Source organism: Monomorium pharaonis, chromosome 1, assembly GCF_013373865.1.
Source record: "Monomorium pharaonis isolate MP-MQ-018 chromosome 1, ASM1337386v2, whole genome shotgun sequence".
Lineage (NCBI taxonomy): Eukaryota > Metazoa > Arthropoda > Insecta > Hymenoptera > Formicidae > Monomorium > Monomorium pharaonis.
In genome coordinates, this window is record NC_050467.1 from 32,743,473 (window position 1) to 32,765,670 (window position 22,198).

The window sequence follows — 22,198 nt, forward strand, 5'->3', positions numbered from 1 at the left end:
TCAAAGAAGTCGGAATTATCTACTTGGTCGTTTCGTCCATCTATGTTTGTCATTACGTTTCTAACAGACTAATCCTAGACGCATAAAAAATAATCGGAGTCCGTTGAAACAGAATCTCTCCCGTAAAATTATTTGTTCCTTTGATGAAGGGAAATCGTGGAGTCTGCCGGACGTAACAATATTTAAGTGTATTATTTATTATTACTTTTTGTAAAAAGTTCTGATTAAACTATTTACCATATAAAAACGTTTTAAATATTTACAAATACTTCATAAATGTAAATTATTAAATATAAAAATGTTTAAATAAAATTAATATTTTATGTACATTTTAATAATATTTTATAAATATTATAATAATATCTTAGGAATATTATGCAAACGTTTATTTTTTACTAAAATAATATTCTATGATTATTTTTATAATATTCAAAGTATATTAAAATAATATTTTAAGAATATTATGTGGACAGGACATATAACATCAATAGAATATTTTTATAATATTATATAATGTTATGTAATATTTTTGGAAGATTATAATAACATTATTTTTATTATAAATAATATTCATATAATATTCTAAGAATATTATGCGCTTATAGGGGAAGCACATAAAATTACAAGAGCCGTAAGGCAGAATGCAGAAGCCATAGCGCATGCGCTATGGTATTACATTATCTGTCCATGGCAAAATGTAATACTATAGCGCATGCGCTATGGCTTCTGCATTCTGCCTTATGGCTCATGTAATTTTATGTGCTTCCACCTTAAGAATTATAGTTTGGATACAAAAAACGATGTAGTGCAGAGCAGTGCAGAGAGCAATGGAGCACTGTTATGATTGTTGTATTTGAGTTTATTTGATGTGATTTAGGCTTTATTGCATTTTATATTGAAAGCGTGATTATTAATTAGAAGAAAAAGAAGAAGAAACGGTGCAGAGTACTAACAATAATGGAAAACAATTTAGTACTTGAAGATTTATTACATTCGTCCGATGACGAAGATGTAATGCCACCGTTTCCAGAAATGTTATTTGAGGATAATAATGGTAAGAAGAAATGTATAAATGTGGAATAGTTGAAAAAATAAAAATATATATTAAATCTAAACTATTAATTGATTTTTTAGAAAACAATGAGTTAATAAATTTAATACATCCAGCTTATGGAATAGTTAGAAGAGTACAGCACATTAAAGTTGCTAACTATATAGAAAATATAGTTAGAAATTACATTGAAAAAGATTTTACAATGCATTTTCGACTATCAAGAGATGTAGCATACGAACTTATAAATCAGTTTGCGGTATCCGACATATTTATTAATATTTCAAGTATGTATACATAATAATTTTTTTCTTTATACATAGATTACACTAATATTTTATATACAAACAATGGATTTTTTAAAAGAAATATCCTTTAAAAGAAATATTAACTTAAGTCTTCAATGTGCAAATCTTATATTAATGTTTCAGATCATGCAGGAAATTTAAAAATAACTCCAGAGAAACACATTCTATGTTATTTATGATTTGTTGGCCATAAGAGTGCATCTTATCGAGACGTAGCAGATAGATTTGGAATTACTATTAGTGCTTTACACGCCATAATTACAAGAGTTACAGATTTCATTTTGACTCTAGCTCCAAATATTATAAGATACCCAACACCTGCTGAGAAAGTGCTACATATTTTTTACAAGAAAAAGGATTTCCTGGTGTTGTAGGTAATATATTTGTATGTTTATTTATATCGTATATAATTTTTTTCTTTTATTCATGATTATTGCATCTTTAAGGAGCCATAGATGGATCCCATATAAGAATAGACAAGCTAATGGAGGATCCTGACTCCTATATCAATAGAAAATCTTATTTTTCTATACACATTCAAGGAACAGTGAACCACAAAATGAAATTTATTGATGTATTCATAGGGTTTCTAGGCTCCGTCCATGACGCTAGAGTATTAAAAAATTCATCAATATATACAGATTTACGACAACTTTGTGGAGGTAAACTAAAAATAAAATAACAATGTTTAAAATATTTAAAAAATAATAAATATTAATAAACTACAGCACAAAATTAAAGGAACAAAAGTTTGAAATAGCGCCATGTTTGTAAAAGTTAAGCAAAAAATCTGAATTTTTTATATAATATAGCCCAAAGTGTTGACTTAACCCCTACAAAATCTCCTCGCTGTAGGTCCAGCAGTTTCGGAGTTATGTCGGAAATGGGCTAAGCCGGTTCAGTAGATGTTGCTCAGAGTGTCCCTGGTGCGCCTTGATTCCGAATTTTCCGGACGCATGGAAACACCTGCTGGTGCTAATTAGTGTTAGGGGTAGTTGTCTAACCCACCCTCGCGGGATGGTAAGAGTCATAGAAAGGTAAGACCTTTGACATTTAACGGTTTTAAAGCCAAGCGGTGCTAGAGAATTGTTTTCTATTGGACGGACGCGACGCAAAACGCTGTCACCACTGTCAGTCCTAAGGAGTTGCGAATAAGGGTTGAAAAGGAATGGGGGTATCAAGGCGCACCAGGGATACTCTGAGCGACATCTACTGAACCAGCTTAGCCCATTTCCGAATTTTTCTGGTTCGTTTTTCGCATCAGATTGTCCTGTACTTTCCAAGTTACAACCTTGCAACTTTTGTTTTTGACCGGGAGCTGCTTCGAGAGACATAACTTCGAAACTGCTGGACCTACAGCGAGGAGATTTTGCAGGGGTTAAGTCAACACTTTGGACTACATCATATAAAAAATTCAGATTTTTTGCTCAACTTTTACGAACATGGCGCTACTTTAAACTTTTGTTCCTTAAATTTTGTCCTATAGTTTATTTTTGTAGATGATTACATTTTATTAGGAGATAGTGCGTACTCTTGCTTATCACAACTAATCGTGCCCTACAGGGATAATGGTCCATTTAACCCGACATCAGAGAACCTTTAATCAAAAATTAAGGTCTTCAAGAGTGATAATCGAGAACGCATTTGGCTGTTTAAAACAACGATTTCGCCAATTGTACCACTTCAAATTAAGAGATATTGTGCGGATGGTATATGTTATTCATGCATGTTGTGTATTACACAACATAGCGAATAGACAAGACCTACTTTTATTTGAAGATGCTATGGATAATAAAGGACCAGACATTGACGCACAAAATCATGAAATAATTAATGACGATCTACCAAGAGAATATGAAACAGACACACGAAAACGAGATCAATTATGTTTTCAATTAACTTAATAAGAATTCAAAATAAATTTGCACCAATGTGTTATTTTATATAAATTAAAGAGGAATAATAAATTGTACATATATAATATTTTATAATAAAATATTGTATTTATATTTATTTTTAATAAAATATACATAAAACTATGCTATCTTATTATTGTACTTAAAATAGAAACAAAAATATATTTTAAATTACAATCACAGTCAAGTGTGTAAATTAGTCAAGTGCGTTTTTATTTCTAAACTTCTAATACTTGCAAAAAGTAAAAAAAAAACAATTTAATGTAAAAAAAGTAATGTAAACAAGATTTAAAGTTTACATACAAAAAACAAACATAACAAAAAAAAAATTATCAGCCTTAACGTTCTATAATATTTAAGATATAATGTACTTATTAATAGTAAAAGTAATTTTAAAATTATTTTAACTCAATGTAGTCTTCAGATTTTTTTTTTTGAGAAAAAAATTTGATTAGCAATTGATTTTTTTTTGCTCTTAATTTGTTGGCGATTGCCATTTCCTCCTGTACTTTGATCATATGTTGTTCATACGATGTTCTTAATTTACTTTGTTCATTCAAGATTTCTTTTTGTATTTCATATCTTTTTTCATTTTCTATTTTCATTTTATTTTTCCAATCTTGAATGGTTTGTTCATACATGTGTAAAGCTTTTGCCGTTGTTCTCATTTGTTTTCTATGATTTTTTTGTCTGTAATTTTTATATACATATAATTTGTAACATTTATATTAACATATAATTTTATAACATTTATACAAGTAACATGCATTTTTTTATTTACAATAAAAATTTGTTTTTTAAGATATAGCCAAAGATATGGTTCAATATATGTATATATTTTTTTACTTACTACGTTACAACTGTGGCTCGTGATATTAGACTTTGTTATTTCTTAGGATGATGATGGTTCATTACTTATTAACCCATTACTTCCCAAGCGGACATTTTATAGTCGATTGGTTTTCGGTGGATCAATGATGAGATCACATGAAAACTTAAAACAAAATATGCTCTTCTACGTAAAAAGAGTTGCTCTTTCAGATTCCGGGGTCAAAATTTCAAAATTTTCTATTGGAAATTAAATATGGCGGCTCAAAGTTGATATAAATTTTTTCATCGACTATTGACTTTTTATAGTAGAAAACTTCGAAAAATTTTGTCCATGATTGTTGTAAACAATTGAAGTGACGGAGTTTGCCCCTTTAAAGTATAAACTACGATTATTAATTGATTTTTTAAGTAGTTCAAATAGTTCAAGATAGTGGATGCAGTATGGCGTCTAAATACATGGAAATTATATTTCATTATGATATATGTGAATGAGCAGTCATTTCTCACGTTTTCGAGGTCGCTGAGTACGAATCTTTGGTCAATTAGTCATTTTTCAAAATGGCGGATACAATATGGCGTCAGAATACACGAAAATTAGATTTTGTTGCGAACTATGTGTATCATATTACATCCGCCTTTCGAAAGATATAAATCAAACTCAAGATTCGTATTCAGCGACCTCAAAAACATATACAATCAGTACCCACGCACATAGTTCACAGTAAAACATAATTTTCGTGTATAATTTTCTGATGCCATATTGTATCCGCTATTTTAAAAAATAAAAAACAGACCCAAAATTTGTTCTCAGCGGTCTCACAAATACATAAAATAAGTACTCGGAGGTATAGTTTTTAATAAAGTATGATTTTTATGGCATATTGTATCCGCCATTTTGAAAAATGAGTAATTGACCAAAGATTCGTTCTCAGCGACCTCGAAAATGTGAGAAATGACTATTCACACACATATATCGCAATAAAATATGATTTCCATGTATTTGGACGTCATACTGCATCCACCATCTTGAACTACTTGAACTACTTAAAAAAATCAATTAATAAGCATAGTTTATACTTTAAATAGGCAAACTCCGTCACTTCAATCGTTTACAACAGTCATGGACAAGATTTTTCGAAGTTTTCTACTATAAACAGTCAATACCCACACAGCATGTAACATTGCCGTAATATCACAGTAATATTATAATATTTCAGTAATATTTCAACGGAAATGTAATATTACAGAAATATTGCTGACATATTGTATTGTGATATGTCACATTGTAATATTACAAAAATATTGTTAAAATATTGTGTTGCGATATATCACGATGTAATATTACAGAAATATTGTTAAAATATTTTATTGCGATATGTCACGATGTAATATTACAAAAATATTGTTAAAATATTATATTGCGATATATCACAATGCAATGTTTCAGAAACATTGTTTTGTGATATATCACGTTGTAATATTTTAGTAATATTACTGCAATATTTCATTGTGATATATCGTATTATAATATTACTGCAATATCTTACGCATACTACAATGCGATATATGACATTGTAATATTACTGTAATATTGTAGAAATATTATAATGTAATATGTTACACACTACTTAATAATAATTATAATTCGACATGTATTCTCGGATCATTTGGGTGTTAAAGATACAGTAATTGACGCGGCCGCAATCGTTTTACGAACGCATTCGAAATACGACATATTAACATAGGTCAGTGCGTCATGCGCATGTCAGCGCATGTTAGCGCATGATATGTGGCAGCACTTTAATGTATATATACGGTGGTGTACAGATCGGTGTACATTAGTGTTAATCAGTGTGTACGAATAAAACGAAATTAACGCTAGAATATTTTCCAAAGTGTTGAAGAATTTCGATCGAGAACTTTTGGAGAAAAAGTTGTATGTAAGTACTTCTGGTAAGTCTCTACGTTATTATATAAATTTCTATGTAGGTTAGATTCAAGTCGTATACTTATAGTAGGCATTGCAATAAAAATCAGATTTTCAGATCATGGAATATAATAAAAATCGATTATATTCGGATAGACATATCCGTCGTCTCGTTGAAAAGAAAACAAATTCGGATTTGCAACGAATTTTCAATGAAACAATATCGGAAAGAGAACCTTGCCTTCGTCAAGTGTGCAATGATAGTGAGAAAATAAATGTTGCGCAAAGAGAAATAATTTGTCCCCCTCAAGATTTGACACAACTTATATCTAATCCGTTAGAAGATAATAGCGTTGATGCAAATATGTATAATGATGAATATAGATATCCTTCATCAAGGGATAATACATTCTCAAGTGAAGATGAACAATCTGAAATATTAGATAAATGCAACAATATGAAACATAACGATAGATTTTTAGCAGATATTATTACATGGGTGAAACAATGTAAACCTCCAGGAAGTACTGTTAATTCCCTTCTGAAAATTTTAAGAAAACATACAAATGTAGCTTTCCCGAATGATTATAGAACCCTTCTTAAAACTCCTACGTGTACGGAAGTGGCTATTATTGACAATGGCCAATATTGGCATTACGGATTAAAAAATTCAATTATGCGTCTGTTAATGAACTGTGAGGAAACTGATTATTCAGAAAATAGACACATTGATCTTTTGATAAACATTGATGGGGCAACATTAGGAAAAAGTACAGAAAAAAGCATGTGGCCAATTTTGTGCTCTGATACTGTTTCAAAAAATGTTGCTGTAGTCGGTATATTTTATGGAGAAGGAAAACCTAAAAATTGTAATGTATTTCTTAATAAATTTGTACATGAAGCAACAGAGTTAATTAATAATGGTATTATTGTCAATAATAATCATTACAGTATTAAGTTAAAAGCATTAATATGTGATGCTCCTGCTAAGGCATATGTGTTGCAAGTGAAAAATCATACTGGTTTTAACAGTTGCACAAAATGCGTTGTTGAAGGTGATTATATAAACAATAGAGTGACTTTTCCTGGAGGTGCACATAATACTTTAAGAACAAATGAACAGTTTCGAGATTATGCTTATAATTTTGACTATCAATTAGGTGAAACTATTCTAACGAAAATTCCACATTTTGATTTTGTTAAAAATGTTCCTCTTGATTACATGCATCTTGTATGTTTAGGAATCATGAGAAAATTATTATTTTTGTGGTTAAATGGACCACTTACTGTAAAACTTTCCGCGAATGATGTAAACAAAATATCCAATAGATTAATCAAGTTAAGGAAAATTATACCATTAGATTTCAACAGAAAACCAAGAACATTAAAATATATAAAATTATGGAAGGCAACAGAATTACGTCTTTTCCTTTTGTATTTAGGACCAGTGGTTTTAAAAAACATATTACAAAAAAACTTGTATGAACATTTTTTAACTTTGCATGTTGCAATCACAATTTTAGCAAGTCCAAGTTTGTCTTCAGATCCTTTAAATATCACGTACGCAGAAGATTTGCTGCGGAATTTTACTGAACAGTTTGAGACATTATATGGAGAGCAATACATTAGCCACAATGTGCATAATTTATTGCATCTTGCAGCAGATGTTAGAGAACATGGACCGTTAGATAACTTTAGTTCTTTTCGGTTCGAAAATTACATTAATATATTAATGAAATATGTTAGAAAAGGAGAAAAGCCTTTACAACAAATTGCGCGGCGAATAATTGAATATGACTTGCCTGTTAAAAATACAAAAATGAAATTTTCCTATTTACTTGAAAAACGACATTATGATGGTCCTTTAGATGCATATTGTGACATGTTATATGTAAAACAATATAAATTTATGCGTACCGATACATTTTTTATTAATTGTGATAATAATGCAAATAGCTGTTGTTTACTGAAACATGGGTTATTTGTTGAATCGGTTAATTTTATTAGACATCAAAATACATCTTATATTATTGGGAGGCAATTACTTCCTTGTGGTAGTTTATATTCAGTTCCAACAGATTCACTAGATGTTGGAATTGTAATAGTTAAGAGACAACATGAAATTAAATCATGGCTATGTTCTGATGTAAAAATGAAACTTATAAAAATACCATATGATGCAAATAATAAATTTGTTGTGTTACCCATTCTTCATACTAAAAATTAACAACTGTTTTGTATACAAAAATGTAATAAATAATGAAGAACAAATAATGTATGTTGCGCGCACTACACACACAAAGATTTATATATAATTTTATATAGTTTTATATATAATTATAATTATGGATTTATACCATTCAATTTTATAATAACAATATATTATATATTTTATGATTATTTTCTTAGAACTCTTCCCGATATCCTTAAATACTGCAGTAATGTGCATGGAATATTTTATGTAGCATATATGAAATATGCTCTTTTTAAATAAAATACATTTTACACAAATATTTTTTAGAGTGTTTATCAAAAGAATATACTACTTCTATGTGATGTTTAAGGCCGGTATTCATAGTCAGATCTTATATTTAAGATCATCTTAAGTACTGTCTTAAGATGTCAACCAATCACAGAGCCGTATTAGCATCTTAAGACATTGCTTGAGACGATCTTAAAATAAGATTCGACTATGAATACCGGCCTAAAAGTATTTGAAAGATAAAATAGAGTTAAAATTTTATTAAAGTCAATTTTTTTACAAATATAATTTTTAAAATGCTGAAAAAAAATAAAACAAAATATTTTTAATATTGCATTGCTTCTTTTTTTACTTACAAAATTATATACAATATAATACTTTATATATAATAAAATATATTTCCGACAAAATTAAATATCTACGTATTACAATTTAATTGTTATATAATAATCTACATATTGTTTTATGTTAAATTTATTTTGAATATATATATGTACGTATATGTATAATTTACATGTGTATAAAATGTGTTTAAATTGTTTCTAATACATTGATATTTTGTAGTGTACATTACAACGACCAAATAGATACATAGATAGGTACATAAAAAAATGTATACTGTTGTCGAGTTTGAGGACGGTATCATGGCAGTGCCAAGTGCATGGGTTGATACTAAAGAGCTTACATGCAAATGGCCTCCATATTCAGATGTTGCCATTGAGAAAGCAATTATTGATATTGATGAAGTTACCGAAGACTGGGACACGTTGTCTATTATTAGAGTATTTGGAAAATCAGTTCGTAAGTAGCATTTTTGGTTTTTTTTTTTACGAATATTTTACGAAGCGAGTACAGTGCATCGTAATACATTGACACATTTTTAATATTGTACTTATTGAAGGTAATTTGGAAACTGCGAAAGAAAAAGCGCGTTTGGCTGAAATGGTATCCGACTGCGACAACGAGGAAGTTTTGAAAAAAAGTAGACACGAGAGAAAAAGAAAAGCAGTCGATTCTACGAATGAAGACAGTGATGAGAATTCACAAGACCCTAAAAAAATAAGCAAAAATAAATCGTTATATAAGTCGAAAATACCGTCAACTTTATTATCATTGAATGCTAGACAAAATGTTTCCAACAAAAAACTTTTAACTACTATAAATGATGGTAAGCATATTGCATTTTGTAATAATTAACACGAACACAAAATAATCAATAATTTTATGTTTAGGAGAAACATATAAACAATCAAAAGATTGTACAAAAGAAAATAAGAAGGAAATCCCTTCTACATTGAAGACTTCCATTTTGCCACGAAATTCATTTTCTTATTGTGATATTAACAGTGTAAATGATGATTTTGGTAAGTTATCTCTGTTCTAAGGGCCACTTTCACCAAGCTCTGGTTAACTTAATCGTTGGTTAGTCTATTGGAATTGACTAATCGTATTTGTTAATTTTGCTTAACGACAAATACGATTGGTCAATTCCAATGGACTACCCAACAATTAAGTTAACTTGAGCTTGGTGAAAGTGGCCCTAATTGGAGTTAATGGTATAACATATTCAATATTCATATTCAGATCTTATATTCCACATTATCTCAAGATCGGTCTTAAAATCCCATTTTATTCAAATGACCATGTTACAACTAAAAGATAAAGATAATAAGATAATTAATAAAACAACTTTAATCATACAGAGATATAGAAATCAATAAAAGTCTAATTTTTAATTAATAATGGTTTTATACAAAGAATTTCATATAATTAAAAATGTATGTATATATTGGAAATGTGTGTATCAATAAATACCAATATGTACATACTATACGCACGTGTAAACATGTAATACAAATTGTATGCATTAGTTTGTCTTACTATATTTTGTACTACATTTTCTTACATTTTCATTACATAATATAACCAATTTGTAACATCCAAAATTTGTCTACAGGTGATACAAACAATGACATCCCCACGCCAAGACAAAGCGATGTTGTAAAAACGTTTGAAAAAAGTGTTCGTGTTACTAATACTCATGATATAACTACCAAAATACCAAATAACGACATTAATGAAAAACTTAATTATTTAATTGGTAAATAATAGTGTTTGTTATTGTAAATGTAAAGTAACACGTACGTTATTATTTATAAAATTGTAATTAATTATTTGACTTGCAGGTTTAGAAGAAGAAAATGTCAAGAAAAATAATGCTATCTTGCAAGAAATGAAAGAGATTCGAAAAGTAATGATTAACTTACGTCCGAAAACATACAATGACCCTACCGTACAGTCTGTAGAAGAATCTGTAATTAAAGAAACAAATTTGAATGACTTTTTTCCGCTCAATGACAATAATGCGCTAGAGGCACTGGAAGAGAAATTGGAAAATAGAGTGTTCCAGAAGGATGTGGTATATTAATGTTTCCGTATAATTTAATTATATTAAGGATATATTAAGGTTCTTGCTTTCTCTTGTTTTTGTTTTGTAACACTAAAGCAACAAAAACGCCAAATCTTGTTTTATTAAAGAAATTACAAAATAATAAACACACAGAATGCCATTTGTAATCAATTTAATTAATATTCTTTATGAAATACTAATCAGGAATCTTAATATAAAATGTTCAAATATTTCTAACGATTTTGGGAAACATGTGCCGCATGGCAGGCAAATGATGATGATTAATTAGTTGTTTATATTAAAAATAAAATTGCACTGTTAATGCTGTCCGTAATAAATTGGCCAGTAATAAGTTACTATTACTCATTGTCAGTAATTTTATTATTTATACAAATAATACAATTACTAAGCAACAATAATTAATCCCTGGCTATTTATTGCGGTCAGTATAACATTTTTATAAAGAGCTATTAAAAAGCATAGTTAATGCATGTTGATTGGCTAACGCGGTGTTTTGCTGTGCGGCAAGCGTTGCCTGAGCCCTTTTTATTATTAAGTATAAATGTTAAAAGATATATTAGATTTGTATGTTTATGGAAAAGCAACAAGTTTTTTTCATACCACATCAACAATCCAGCAAATTATTGCAATTATGCACTGCGCGCAGATTGGCAACAAATTTAATGAAAAACCTATATCAAAACCATAGGTATTTGTATCCACAATCAACTCAGCATGTTTTACTGACAGAGAGCCTGATCAAGAAATACAAATTTGAATAGAGGCTGCGTAGTAAGAATTAATTTTTACTGTAATCTTCTTAGCTAATTGCCTGTTAGCAGATTGTTATGTTTCTATACGCATGCCACCAGAAACTGTTGCAAAAGTTTTGCAACATAATGTCGTAGTAGAACCAATTTTGTATCAAAATCTGTTGCCTTTCTGCCATAAAAAAATTTTGTAGCAGATTCTGCTCAAAATCTGTTTGCGCAGCTTTGGCTATCTGGGAAAATATAAAATCTATAGTGAGTATAAAATATACTATAAAATTGTTTTATCTAACGTAAACTTTGGCAATACACATTCTACTATTCCAAATAAACTTTTTTCTACAATTATCTGTCCTCTTTGAAACCTGTAAAAATTTGCAATGTTTTAATTAAAGTTTTTAAAACAGTACGTAGTATGTATATCATTGTTTCATAAATCATAAATTTTATAAGATATTTTTAAAGAAACAAATACTCTGTTTTGTGTAAATTGTGTTTTGTATTACAAATATATTATATATAACATGTACTCTTTGCAAGTTTTGCAAGTTACTTTTATTGACGTGCATGATGTTTGCTGAAATGTTACTTTTTATTTTATTACATTTTTTGAAAGTATGCATATATATCAAAGAATTATTTTAAATTATTTTAATTTATGTAGTATCATAAATATTATTGTTTAAAAGACTTTTGTAATGTGTGAAAGATGAATTACATTAATATGTTGAATTGACAATAATGCTAAGAAGTATTAGTTAATTCAGCATCTTAAAATAGTTAATTATTAGTAGTTATAACTTGAAATTATGTTTACAGATGAGATTGTTAACCAAAAGAGGAGGGCGAAGTGCATATGAACTTGCAACCAATATTTTAGCGAAGGTATTCACAAACAGTTTTGCTGCACAATATAGTTATTATGGAAAACAGAAAAAGAAGCCTTTATCCGAATTAAAAATCACCAAATGTATTATTGGCAAGTATAATTGTAGATTATCGCTTGTTTAGGGAAACAACTGTATTTGTTATTTAAAGTAATAACATTTTTAACATGTAAATCTATTTTTAAAAGTACAAAGTAAAAAATGTATTGTTTAATATAATATGTGTTATTAACTTTTAACATTTAATATATGTATTTTAAAAATGTACATAGTAAAGTAAAATGTAAAATAACGAGATTTATATATATATAAAAAATATATATGTTAAAGTAGTATTGTCAAAAAAATTGATATAGAATTTTAACTTTTTAGAGGCAGTTTCACATTCTTACCAAGACATTAAAGAACACGATGTGGAAAAAAAAATAGGCAATTGGTTAGCAAATGCTCCAACACGAGTTTTGAGAGAAAGGTTAATATATGCACAATATACATATGCCTCAATTTTTTTGATATTACAATTTTATATATTAATAATTGAATTTTGTATTACAGAATAAAGAAAGAAGTAGAAGCTAATAAAAATAAAGAAAATGTTAACCAAGATGAAGAGGAATTAGATTCTCCGTAAAATAATATATATATACATTTATATTTTTCTATATTTTTTTATATACATTATAGGCATACACGTTATATATATATATATATATATTCATGTACGTATATTTTAAACTATAGACATAAGTTTCTGATTTTCTATATTATATTAATAAAAATAAAAAAATAAATAAATAGTAATAATGTAATAAAATTATTTCGTAATTATACCTAGGGTGAATTTTAATGGATGTCTCGGCCTTTTACCATGGAAATTGGATTACTGACTGCAACCTTAATACACACATGCACGGCATATGCACATACATATATAAGGTTGCAATTGGTAATTTATTTCTCATGATAAAAAGCCGAAACGTCCACTAAAATTCACCCTTATAGCAATATTACAACAATATTATAATACTGCAGAAATATTACTGAAATTTTACAAACAGATTGCAATAATATTATTATAATATTTCCATAGTATATCGTAATATTTCTGTAATATTACTGCAATATTGCAATAATATTTTGGCGATGAATTTTCGCGGACATTTAATATTGCAGCAATATTTCTGTAATATGACTGCTATATTACTACATAATATTATTGCAATATTGTAATATTGTTGCAATATTGCTGAAATATTACATTGCTGTGTGGGTAGTCGATGAAAAAATTTATATCAAATTTGAGCCGCCATATTTAATTTCCAATAGAAAATTTTGAAATTTTGACCTCGGAATCTGAAAGAACAACTCTTTTTACGTAGAAGAGCATATTTTGTTTTAAGTTTTCATGTGATTTCATCACTTTTCTGAGCCGAAAACCAATCGACTATAAAATGTCCGCTTGGGAAGTAATGGGTTAATATATCAGTTTGTGCTGGATTGTAGCTTGTCGCCGCTTCACTAATGTCATGTAAATTAATATTACATAAATCTATATTTTCTGAATTTATAATGTTAGGTGGAATATTTTCACTATTTTCTTCTTGAAAACGTCTGTAATATATGTAATAGATAAATTAGTTCTATGTTTGTTGCACTTTAATATTATTGTGCGTATGTCTGTATGTGCGTGTGTGTGTATGTGTAATTTCATGTAAGTCTCATAATTTTATTATATGAAGAAACATATATCAATCTTTACATTTACTGTAATTATTTAATGTAACATTTAATATGCTGTAAAATATTGCTTCTTCAAATGTCTTTTTTAATACTTTTTAATACAAAGTAATTTCTCTTGCGTCATTTCTTAATTTTGTACCTTTGTTTCCTGATAAGACTAAAGGTTCGATATTATGTTTTTGACCTAGTAATTCTGTCAACTCTCTGTAATAAAAATCAAAGTGTTTTTTAAGTTATACAATTGTTCTTATATATTAATATATTATTTAATACTTACGTTTGGTAAGGACAAGATATTCTATTTCTGCCTGTTTGTTTGTTATGAGTTATTATATTTTTATCTTTTTAACGATTTGTATTTGTTTTCTGCCTGTATCGATGTTATGTTGTAACCCTTTAAATTCATAATTTCAGCTATTTTCTGCCACATTATCCTTTTTGTTTTTATTTTTCTGTTTGTAAGGTCAATTCTTTTTTTCTTATATAAACATATAAATAATTTGGTGCTAGCATCTGACCATGAGAATGTTTGCTCTTCATTTTCTCGTCCTCTTATTTCATTTTCATTCTCTATTTTATTAACTTGTCTTTCATTATTATTCTACCATTGTTTTCATTAACATTTGTAAAATTTACTTCATTATACGTGATGTTTGATTCATTTTCATGTAATTTTATAAATATCTTTTTATCATCAAATGTACAGTTAAGAAAGTCACATGAAAAATCAATATCCTTGTAAAGAACTTCAAATTGTAGCTCTCCTACAAATACAAAGCATTTAATATTTTACATATAGCTTATATGACAAATATAAGGCAATATTTACAGATGTACTGAATACATTGTACACAAGCTGATAAAAATGCTTTTAATTTTGGTCCGGCGGACCAGTCTAGTCTATTTTTATGATTTTGACCCGCTGAATCCAAACTCAAGGTCAAAATTGCTGAATTGGCTCATTTTTTCTAACCTCAAAAAACACCTTGTAAAAGCAGTTTGGATCACAAATGTATAATCCGAAACGTGCAGGCTTACGTAACCACATTACCTGGGGAAAATTCAATACGTATGACAAGTTTGAACTTCTGTAAATAGCGTAGAAAATTTACTCCCTTGTCTTATTATATCTCTTTTATTCTCGAAGATTCTGTGCAATGGCTTTTTCTTACGTTTCTTTCCTTTCACAGAGACATCACGTTTGAGCGTCCAGCAGAAATCAGCCATCATATTCACATCCCACTTGCCTTGATATCGATACTACATCTCCTATGATGTCCTGATGAAATTTTTCTCCATTTTCTCCATGTTCTTCACTATAATCACCTAGATTTTCTGGGAAGTAGTCGATATGAGAATCTAAGAAATGCAACTTAAGATTCATTAGGCAACCTAGTTTTCTATAGTTTTCCATCATTTCCGCTACCCTTTCTCTGTAATCTTCACTTTTGTGGTTTCCTAGAAAATTTTCCCAAGGTAATGTGGTTACGCAAGCCTGCACGTTGCGGATTATACATTTGTGATCCAAACTGCTTTTATAAAGTGTTTTTTGAGGTTAGGAAAAAATGAGCCAATTCTGCAATTTTGACCTTGGATTTGGATTCAGCGAGTCAAAATATATAAGGATAGACTTGTCTGGTCCGCCGGACCAACATTAAAAAAAAAATTTTTTTTTGAGATTAGGAAATGCGAGCTAACTTTGCAATTCTGACCTTGGATTCGGATTCAGCGGGTCGAAATACATAAGGATTGACTAGTCTAGTTCGCTGGACCAACCACTTTTTTTGTATGCCTGTGTAATTTTTTATGTATAATGACAAATTTTAATTTTTTATTTTGTATTAACTTGTACATACAATTTTTTTCATTCCTTGTATTATTATTGAAAATTAATTACATGAAAATTAATTAATAATTAATAAAAATTATAAAAGTGCTTTTCATAGATAGATTTAATTTATTCCGGGCTTCCCAAACGAAGTACCGGGGTAAAAGTGCTTTTCATATAACTGTTACGTCCCGAATTTTAAGGCCCATTTATATATATCCGTTCCGTATCCGTTATGTATCTGTACCGTGTACGTCAGTGTACGGATGCTAGATTCGATTTCATGTAATCAAATGTAAGTATTTACACTATTCTGTACCGTATCGTTAGTGTCCGTACCGACATCACCGAAATCGGCGGCGACCAATTTTCACGGACCGGACGGCACTAAACGTACAAATACGGACATGTACGGACAAGTATAAAGGCCCATTTATACATATCCGTTCTGTATCCGTTCCGTATCCGTACCGTGTACGTCAATGCACGGATGCTAGATTTGATTTCATGTAATCAAATGTAAGTATTTTTACTATTCCGTACCGTATCGTCAGTGTCCGTACCGACATCGCCGAAATCGGTGGCGACCAAATTTTCACGGAACGGACAGCACTGAACGTACGAGTACGGACATGCACGGACAAGTATAAATACGCGTCCGTACAGCGTCCGTGTAGCGTTCAGTATTTCTCGAATCTCATTTGGCGTCAGTCTGCGGTACCATAAGCATTCTATTATGGACAACGAAAAATTAATAAAATTAGTAAAACAACAGAGAGAGGGGAGTAAGAGGGGGGTTGATCGAGAGAGTGGAAACCTTATTAAGAGAGACGAAAAGTAGAGTTAGAATAGGTGAGGAGATGGGAAAAGAGTTTTGGACAGGTAGAGGAGTAAGACAGGGATGCCCGTTGAGCCCATTGTTATTCAACATCCTAATCTCAGACATAGAGGAGGTTATGGGGAGAGTTAAATGGGGAGATGTGAAAATAAGAGGAGAGAGGGTTTGTACGTTAGCGTATGCGGATGACATAGTGGTATAGCGGAAGAGGAAGATCAGATGAGGAGTATGATAATGAGACTAGAAGAGTATCTGGATGAGAAAAATTTAGTATTAAACCCAGGAAAATCGAAAGTAATGAGATTCAGAAAGGGAGGAGGTAGGGAAAGTAAGAAGAGCTGGTGGTGGAAGGGAAGGAAAATAGAAGAAGTCAAAGAGTATAACTATCTAGGATATATTATGCAAAAAACGGGGGACAAGAGGCGCAGGTAAGGGATAGAGTGAGGAGAGCGGCGGTGGTAATGGGTCAAGTTTGGAGGATCGGGAAGAGAAGGTATGGCAGGGATTGGGGGAGGAGGTTGTGGATGTTTGATAGGTTAGTATGGACAGTAATGAGTTATGGGGTGGAAATATGGGGATGGAAGGAGAGAGAGAGAGAGAGAGTATAGAGAAGATAGAGGAAGGATATTTAAGGTGGGTGTTAGGTTTGGATTGGAGTACATCGGGATATATAGTGAGAGAGGAGATACAGAGGGACAAATTGAGAAGTAGAGCGGGAAGGAGAGCGTGGGCATATGAAAAGAGGTTGGATGAGGGGAGGGGCAGTGAGTTAGCAAGAAAATGTTTAGAGGAAATAAGAGTGAGAGGTAAGATAGAAAAGGCAGGGGTGGGTTGGGAAGAGGAGAGAAAGGAGTTTTTTGAGTATAAAGGATGGAAGTTGGAGGAGATGGAAAAGGGAAATAGAGAAGAGGTATTAGAGGCGATTTTAAGTAAGGAGAGGCAATGACAGAAGGAGGAAAGATGGAAGAAAATTAGAGAGTCGGAGTATAATAAATGCTGTAAATGGGTGAAAGAGGAAGGGATTCCAGAATACTTGAAAAAGGGGTGGGGAGAGAGCAGGTGGAGAAGAGTCGTGAGGTTCAGGTTAGGTAACGGAATGAGAGGGAATAGATATTGGGAGGAGGAAGAAAAGAAAAGGTGTAGACTGTGTGGATGGAGGAGTGAAACGTGAGAGCATGTATGGGAGGATTGCAGAGACTGGGGGGGAGGGGAGCGGAGATAGTTGGCAGGTGGCTATGGAGAGGATTTTAGGGTGGAAGGAGAGGGTGAGAATTTGGTTGAGAGAGGTAGAGAGAGAGAGAGGGAAGAGTGTGAGGAGGAGGGAAGCGAAAAAGAATAGGGGTAGAGGCAATAATGGATGCATAGGCAGAGGAAACGGAAGTCCGGCGGAGCGGTGTGTGTGTGTGCGTAGAGAAGGGGGTGTGGAGGCGGTAATAAGCCGAAGCACCCCAGATAGTAGATTAAGTAGGTTTAGTTGTAGGAGTAGGTTAAGAGTAGTATAAGCATTGTATATAAATTGTAAACCCTAAGGGGAAGCAATAAAGATTTATTAATAATAGTAAGACAACACAATGTATTGCATGATCTTTTTCATACAAAATATCTCGATGGACAATATAAAGAGAAAATATGGAAAAGTATTTCTGAAGAACTTGATCAACCAAGTGATTCTAATATCATATCATGAAAATTATTTTACAAATAATATTTAAGTTTATTAAATATATAATTTTATTTCGAGAAAAAAGTACAATTTTCCGTAAAAAGTTTATATACTTATAATAACATTAATAATTTTTGTACATATATGTATATTATAAATTAAATTCTGTTATTTTGCCATATAACAGATCCAGCTAAAGAGATGAAAAATTTTGTAAAAGTTTCTCTTACTGCAAATGCTACTCGCGTACTATTTCCACCACGAACGTTTATATTTTGTAATGCTATCTGATGTTGATTCCTGTTAGTGTTATCTTCCAAATTAATAGTATAATTATTATCAGTTTCTTTAATAAAATTATGTAACACACATGTTGCAAGTATAATAAAATCAGCATATTGAGGTTTGGCTTGAATTCGGCGATTATAAATTCGAAAACGTTGTGTTAAAATCCCAAATGCATTTTCAACTACTCTCCGAGCGCGCGATAAGCGATAATTATAAATTCTTTTATCATCAGTATCTAAACTCTTTCTGGGATATGGTCTAAGAAAATAGGGCTTCAAAGGAAAAGCTTCATCTCCGATTATAACATAAGGTACTTCAGTAATAGTACCAGGCAAAAACGTATTCGGGACATTTAATTTTTTCTCTTCAAATTTTTTTCCCATCGCGGAATGTGCGAAAATACCTCCATCACTATTTTTTCCATATCCACCAACATCAACCATGATAAATTTATAATTGGCGTCGATGAGAGCCAAAACAATAGCAAATAATTTTTTATAATTAAAATATTCTGATCCACTGTTAGCTGGTGCTTGAATAATAACATGCTTGCCATCCAAAGCGCCTAAACAATTTGGAAAATTCCATATCTCCCAAAATTCTTTTGCAATTTCATTCCATTTTTCTTGTGTTGGTGGTGGCATTACTTTAGGCATTAATTCATCGACAATAGCTCTACATGTTTCAATGATTATTTTCCAAACTGTTGTGACTCCACGACGATAACTAAATGAAATTGTTTTCAGAGAATCTCCAGTTGTTAAAAATCTGAAATATTGATATAAGAATTTATAGTTACACAGAAAAATTATATTAATATACATATATATGAAATCATATTTTAATATTTTTTATAACTTTTCTATTTTTATATTATTTTATATACATATATTATTTTTAAAATATTTTTTCAGTTAAGATCTGTAAGACTCGTTGGACTAATATAAGAGATAATTATCGAAAATCTTTGAAAAAAAAAAGAGTAACAAGTGGCCAATCTGCTGTAAAAATAAATAAATACAATACGAAGATCAATTAAGCTTTTTGACTAGTTTTTTAAAGGAACGTGATACTATTTCTAATGTAACAAACGAAGATGTGGAAACACAAGACAGTTGTTTAAATAATGCAGATGATAATAATGCAGGTGATAATAGTGAAACGATAGTTGAAACGTTAAGTGAAGATAAAGATAATGAAACACACGAAACACATCGTATAAAACGTAAACCCATATTGTCCAAACAACAAAGCAAACAAGAAAAATCAAAAGAATCGCAAAGTGCTGCATCAACTTTAATGAAATATATAATGGAAAAAAAAAGAAGAAAAAAAGAGATTTCACAAACTGTTCATCCTGTTGACGCTTTTCTTAATGGACTTGCTCCCACTCTTAAAAATCTCAGTCCATATTTTCTTAACATAGCAAAGAGCAAAATTTTTTCAATTGTCCAGGAAATTGAATTGAATGAAATAATGGAGCAACAAAGACAATCACAAACATATATGTATAATAATACAAATTATTCGAGCACTGGCAACTATAATTCGGCAACACCATCTCCTACCCGAGTAGAAATTTTGTCGGGTTTACCCGACATGCACCGGGATCCGATACGGCTAATGTAGGGTATCAATTATCGGGTTTTACCTGATGTGAACCTCATCAGTTTTTCTTCAGGTTAACCCTAGAAAAAATATTTTGATTTAGAGACACGCCGATAGTATTTTGCGCCAAGTTACGCGCAGCGCGAGACCGCCTGTGCTCTTTTAGAATTGACGTTGATTTAATATTACCGAACAGAGTAACCTCATTAGTATTTCATCGGTACCCTATAAGGTATACCTTACGTAAAAAAAAATATTTCCGATAATGTATTCCTGACCGGGGAACCATCAGGATCCCATGATTTCATTTGCAAGATGATCGCGATGTAGTTCGCGGACCGCTACTAGGGGACGACGCACATGGCACCTTTCTCGTAATGCAATTTACACTCCAAAGGCTACATAAGCAGACCACCCACAATGACGCAAAACGGATCAATCTATGCTATTGTAGTGAGCTCTCGGGGCCTATATCGTATTTTTTATTGCATTTTGAAGACATATATATATAAGTAAAACAATGCAAAGAGAAAAGTGATATTTATGGCGAAAAATTTTCTTAAGAAGAAAACGCGCGCGCGCATGAATGCATTATTTTATTAAATCTGAAAAAATAAATTTTATAAAATAAAGGAAAAAACCGTATTTTAACCGTTTCTTAAACGTATTTTTTTTTTATTTTACCTTAAACGTTTTTGAAACGGATATTTTTACCAATTAGAACGTTTCCAAGAGCCGGTTATAAAACGTTTCGAAGAAATTGTAAAACGTTTTTGAAAAGAGTATGTGCTACAAAAAGTCCACGCTTACCCCATTCGTCGCTGACCCCTATCCCGATGAAGTCCCAGTCAGGTAAACCTGATAAATTTTTGATCGGGGAGCTGCGTGACGCTGAGATAAGGTCATCACCGAGTAAACAATATCAGGTCCCGTTTAGGTCGGGTTTGTCCGGTGCTTTCCCGTTGTAAACCGAACGAAATTTCTACTCGGATACAATTCGCAACATCGCCATCGTCAATGCATGCACTATCACATTCGCCACTAACTTCAGCACTTTCTTCTTCAACATCTTCTGAATATTTTACTTTTCCCCTACCTTTGCAATCATGTCAACCAAATACACAACATAGCTCTTCAGAAACAGCAGAATATTAATATAATTATCTTTTACATAATTTTTTTTTTATATTAATGAATGCTTTATTTTTTTTTATAATTATCTTAAATATTTTGTTTAATGATAAATTTTCTAAAATGTTTATAAAAGTTACTACATGTCATAAATAATATATATATATATATATATATATATATATATTATATATGACATGTAGTAACTTTATATATAAATTATATATAAAGTTAATTATATAGCTAATAATAAAGTAATATTTTATAAATAAAGTTAATGAATAAAATTATATCTATTAATATATGTATACATATGTATTTTCTATATTCTTACCTTAGGCAAATCGTTAAACGTTCTCTTGGCTTAATTGATTCTCTCCAATTTGTATTGAGTAATATATTAAAAGCATGTTCCGACATTCGAAAATATTGATAAAATTTGGTTGGATCATCAACAAGTTCTTTATATAAGGTGAAAAATTCACCCTCCGTTTTATGTTCTCTCCATGCTTTGTGAACC

At 30.6% G+C, this 22,198-nt stretch overlaps 1 protein-coding gene, 1 long non-coding RNA gene and 2 pseudogenes across 7 annotated transcripts; 3 read left to right on the forward strand and 1 right to left on the reverse strand.

Moving 5' to 3' along the window:
- Positions 1–391: 391 nt before the first annotated feature.
- LOC118648894 lies at positions 392–3,538 on the forward strand (annotated as a pseudogene).
- Positions 3,539–5,873: 2,335 nt separating this feature from the next.
- On the forward strand, positions 5,874–13,261 carry LOC118645073. Of its 6 annotated transcripts, none has more exons than XM_036285448.1 (10): positions 5,875–6,059; positions 6,144–6,296; positions 9,080–9,316; positions 9,417–9,683; positions 9,748–9,879; positions 10,473–10,616; positions 10,702–10,934; positions 12,515–12,674; positions 12,955–13,054; positions 13,138–13,261. In XM_036285448.1, the coding sequence occupies exons 3-10, from the start codon at positions 9,127–9,129 to the stop codon at positions 13,211–13,213; spliced, it is 1,302 nt and encodes a 433-aa protein (XP_036141341.1). In that variant the 5' UTR covers positions 5,875–6,059; positions 6,144–6,296; positions 9,080–9,126; the 3' UTR covers positions 13,214–13,261. The 6 variants fall into 6 exon arrangements, 5 of the variants coding, with proteins under 5 accessions (XP_036141341.1, XP_036141338.1, XP_036141348.1 ...); XM_036285445.1 differs by having other exon boundaries at positions 6,152–6,296; XM_036285455.1 differs by having other exon boundaries at positions 5,875–6,046; positions 6,152–6,296.
- Positions 13,262–13,284: 23 nt separating this feature from the next.
- On the reverse strand, positions 13,285–15,302 carry LOC114254328. The gene is made up of 3 exons (XR_004962833.1): positions 15,152–15,302; positions 14,600–15,086; positions 13,285–14,526 (listed from the first exon to the last, which is right to left on the reverse strand). It is a non-coding gene; the product is annotated as an uncharacterized LOC114254328 (long non-coding RNA).
- Positions 15,303–17,483: 2,181 nt separating this feature from the next.
- On the forward strand, positions 17,484–20,628 carry LOC118647110 (annotated as a pseudogene).
- The last annotated feature ends 1,570 nt before the right edge of the window (positions 20,629–22,198 follow it).

Bases quoted from the DNA above. Each gene is read 5' to 3' on its own strand.
- LOC118645073 (XM_036285448.1), top strand. From the start codon at position 9,127: ATGTATACTGTTGTCGAGTTTGAGGACGGTATCATGGCAGTGCCAAGT. The intron at 10,935-12,514 runs GTATATTAATGT...TTATGTTTACAG, and splicing joins GAGTGTTCCAGAAGGATGTG to ATGAGATTGTTAACCAAAAG. The intron at 13,055-13,137 runs GTTAATATATGC...TTTGTATTACAG, and splicing joins ACACGAGTTTTGAGAGAAAG to AATAAAGAAAGAAGTAGAAG.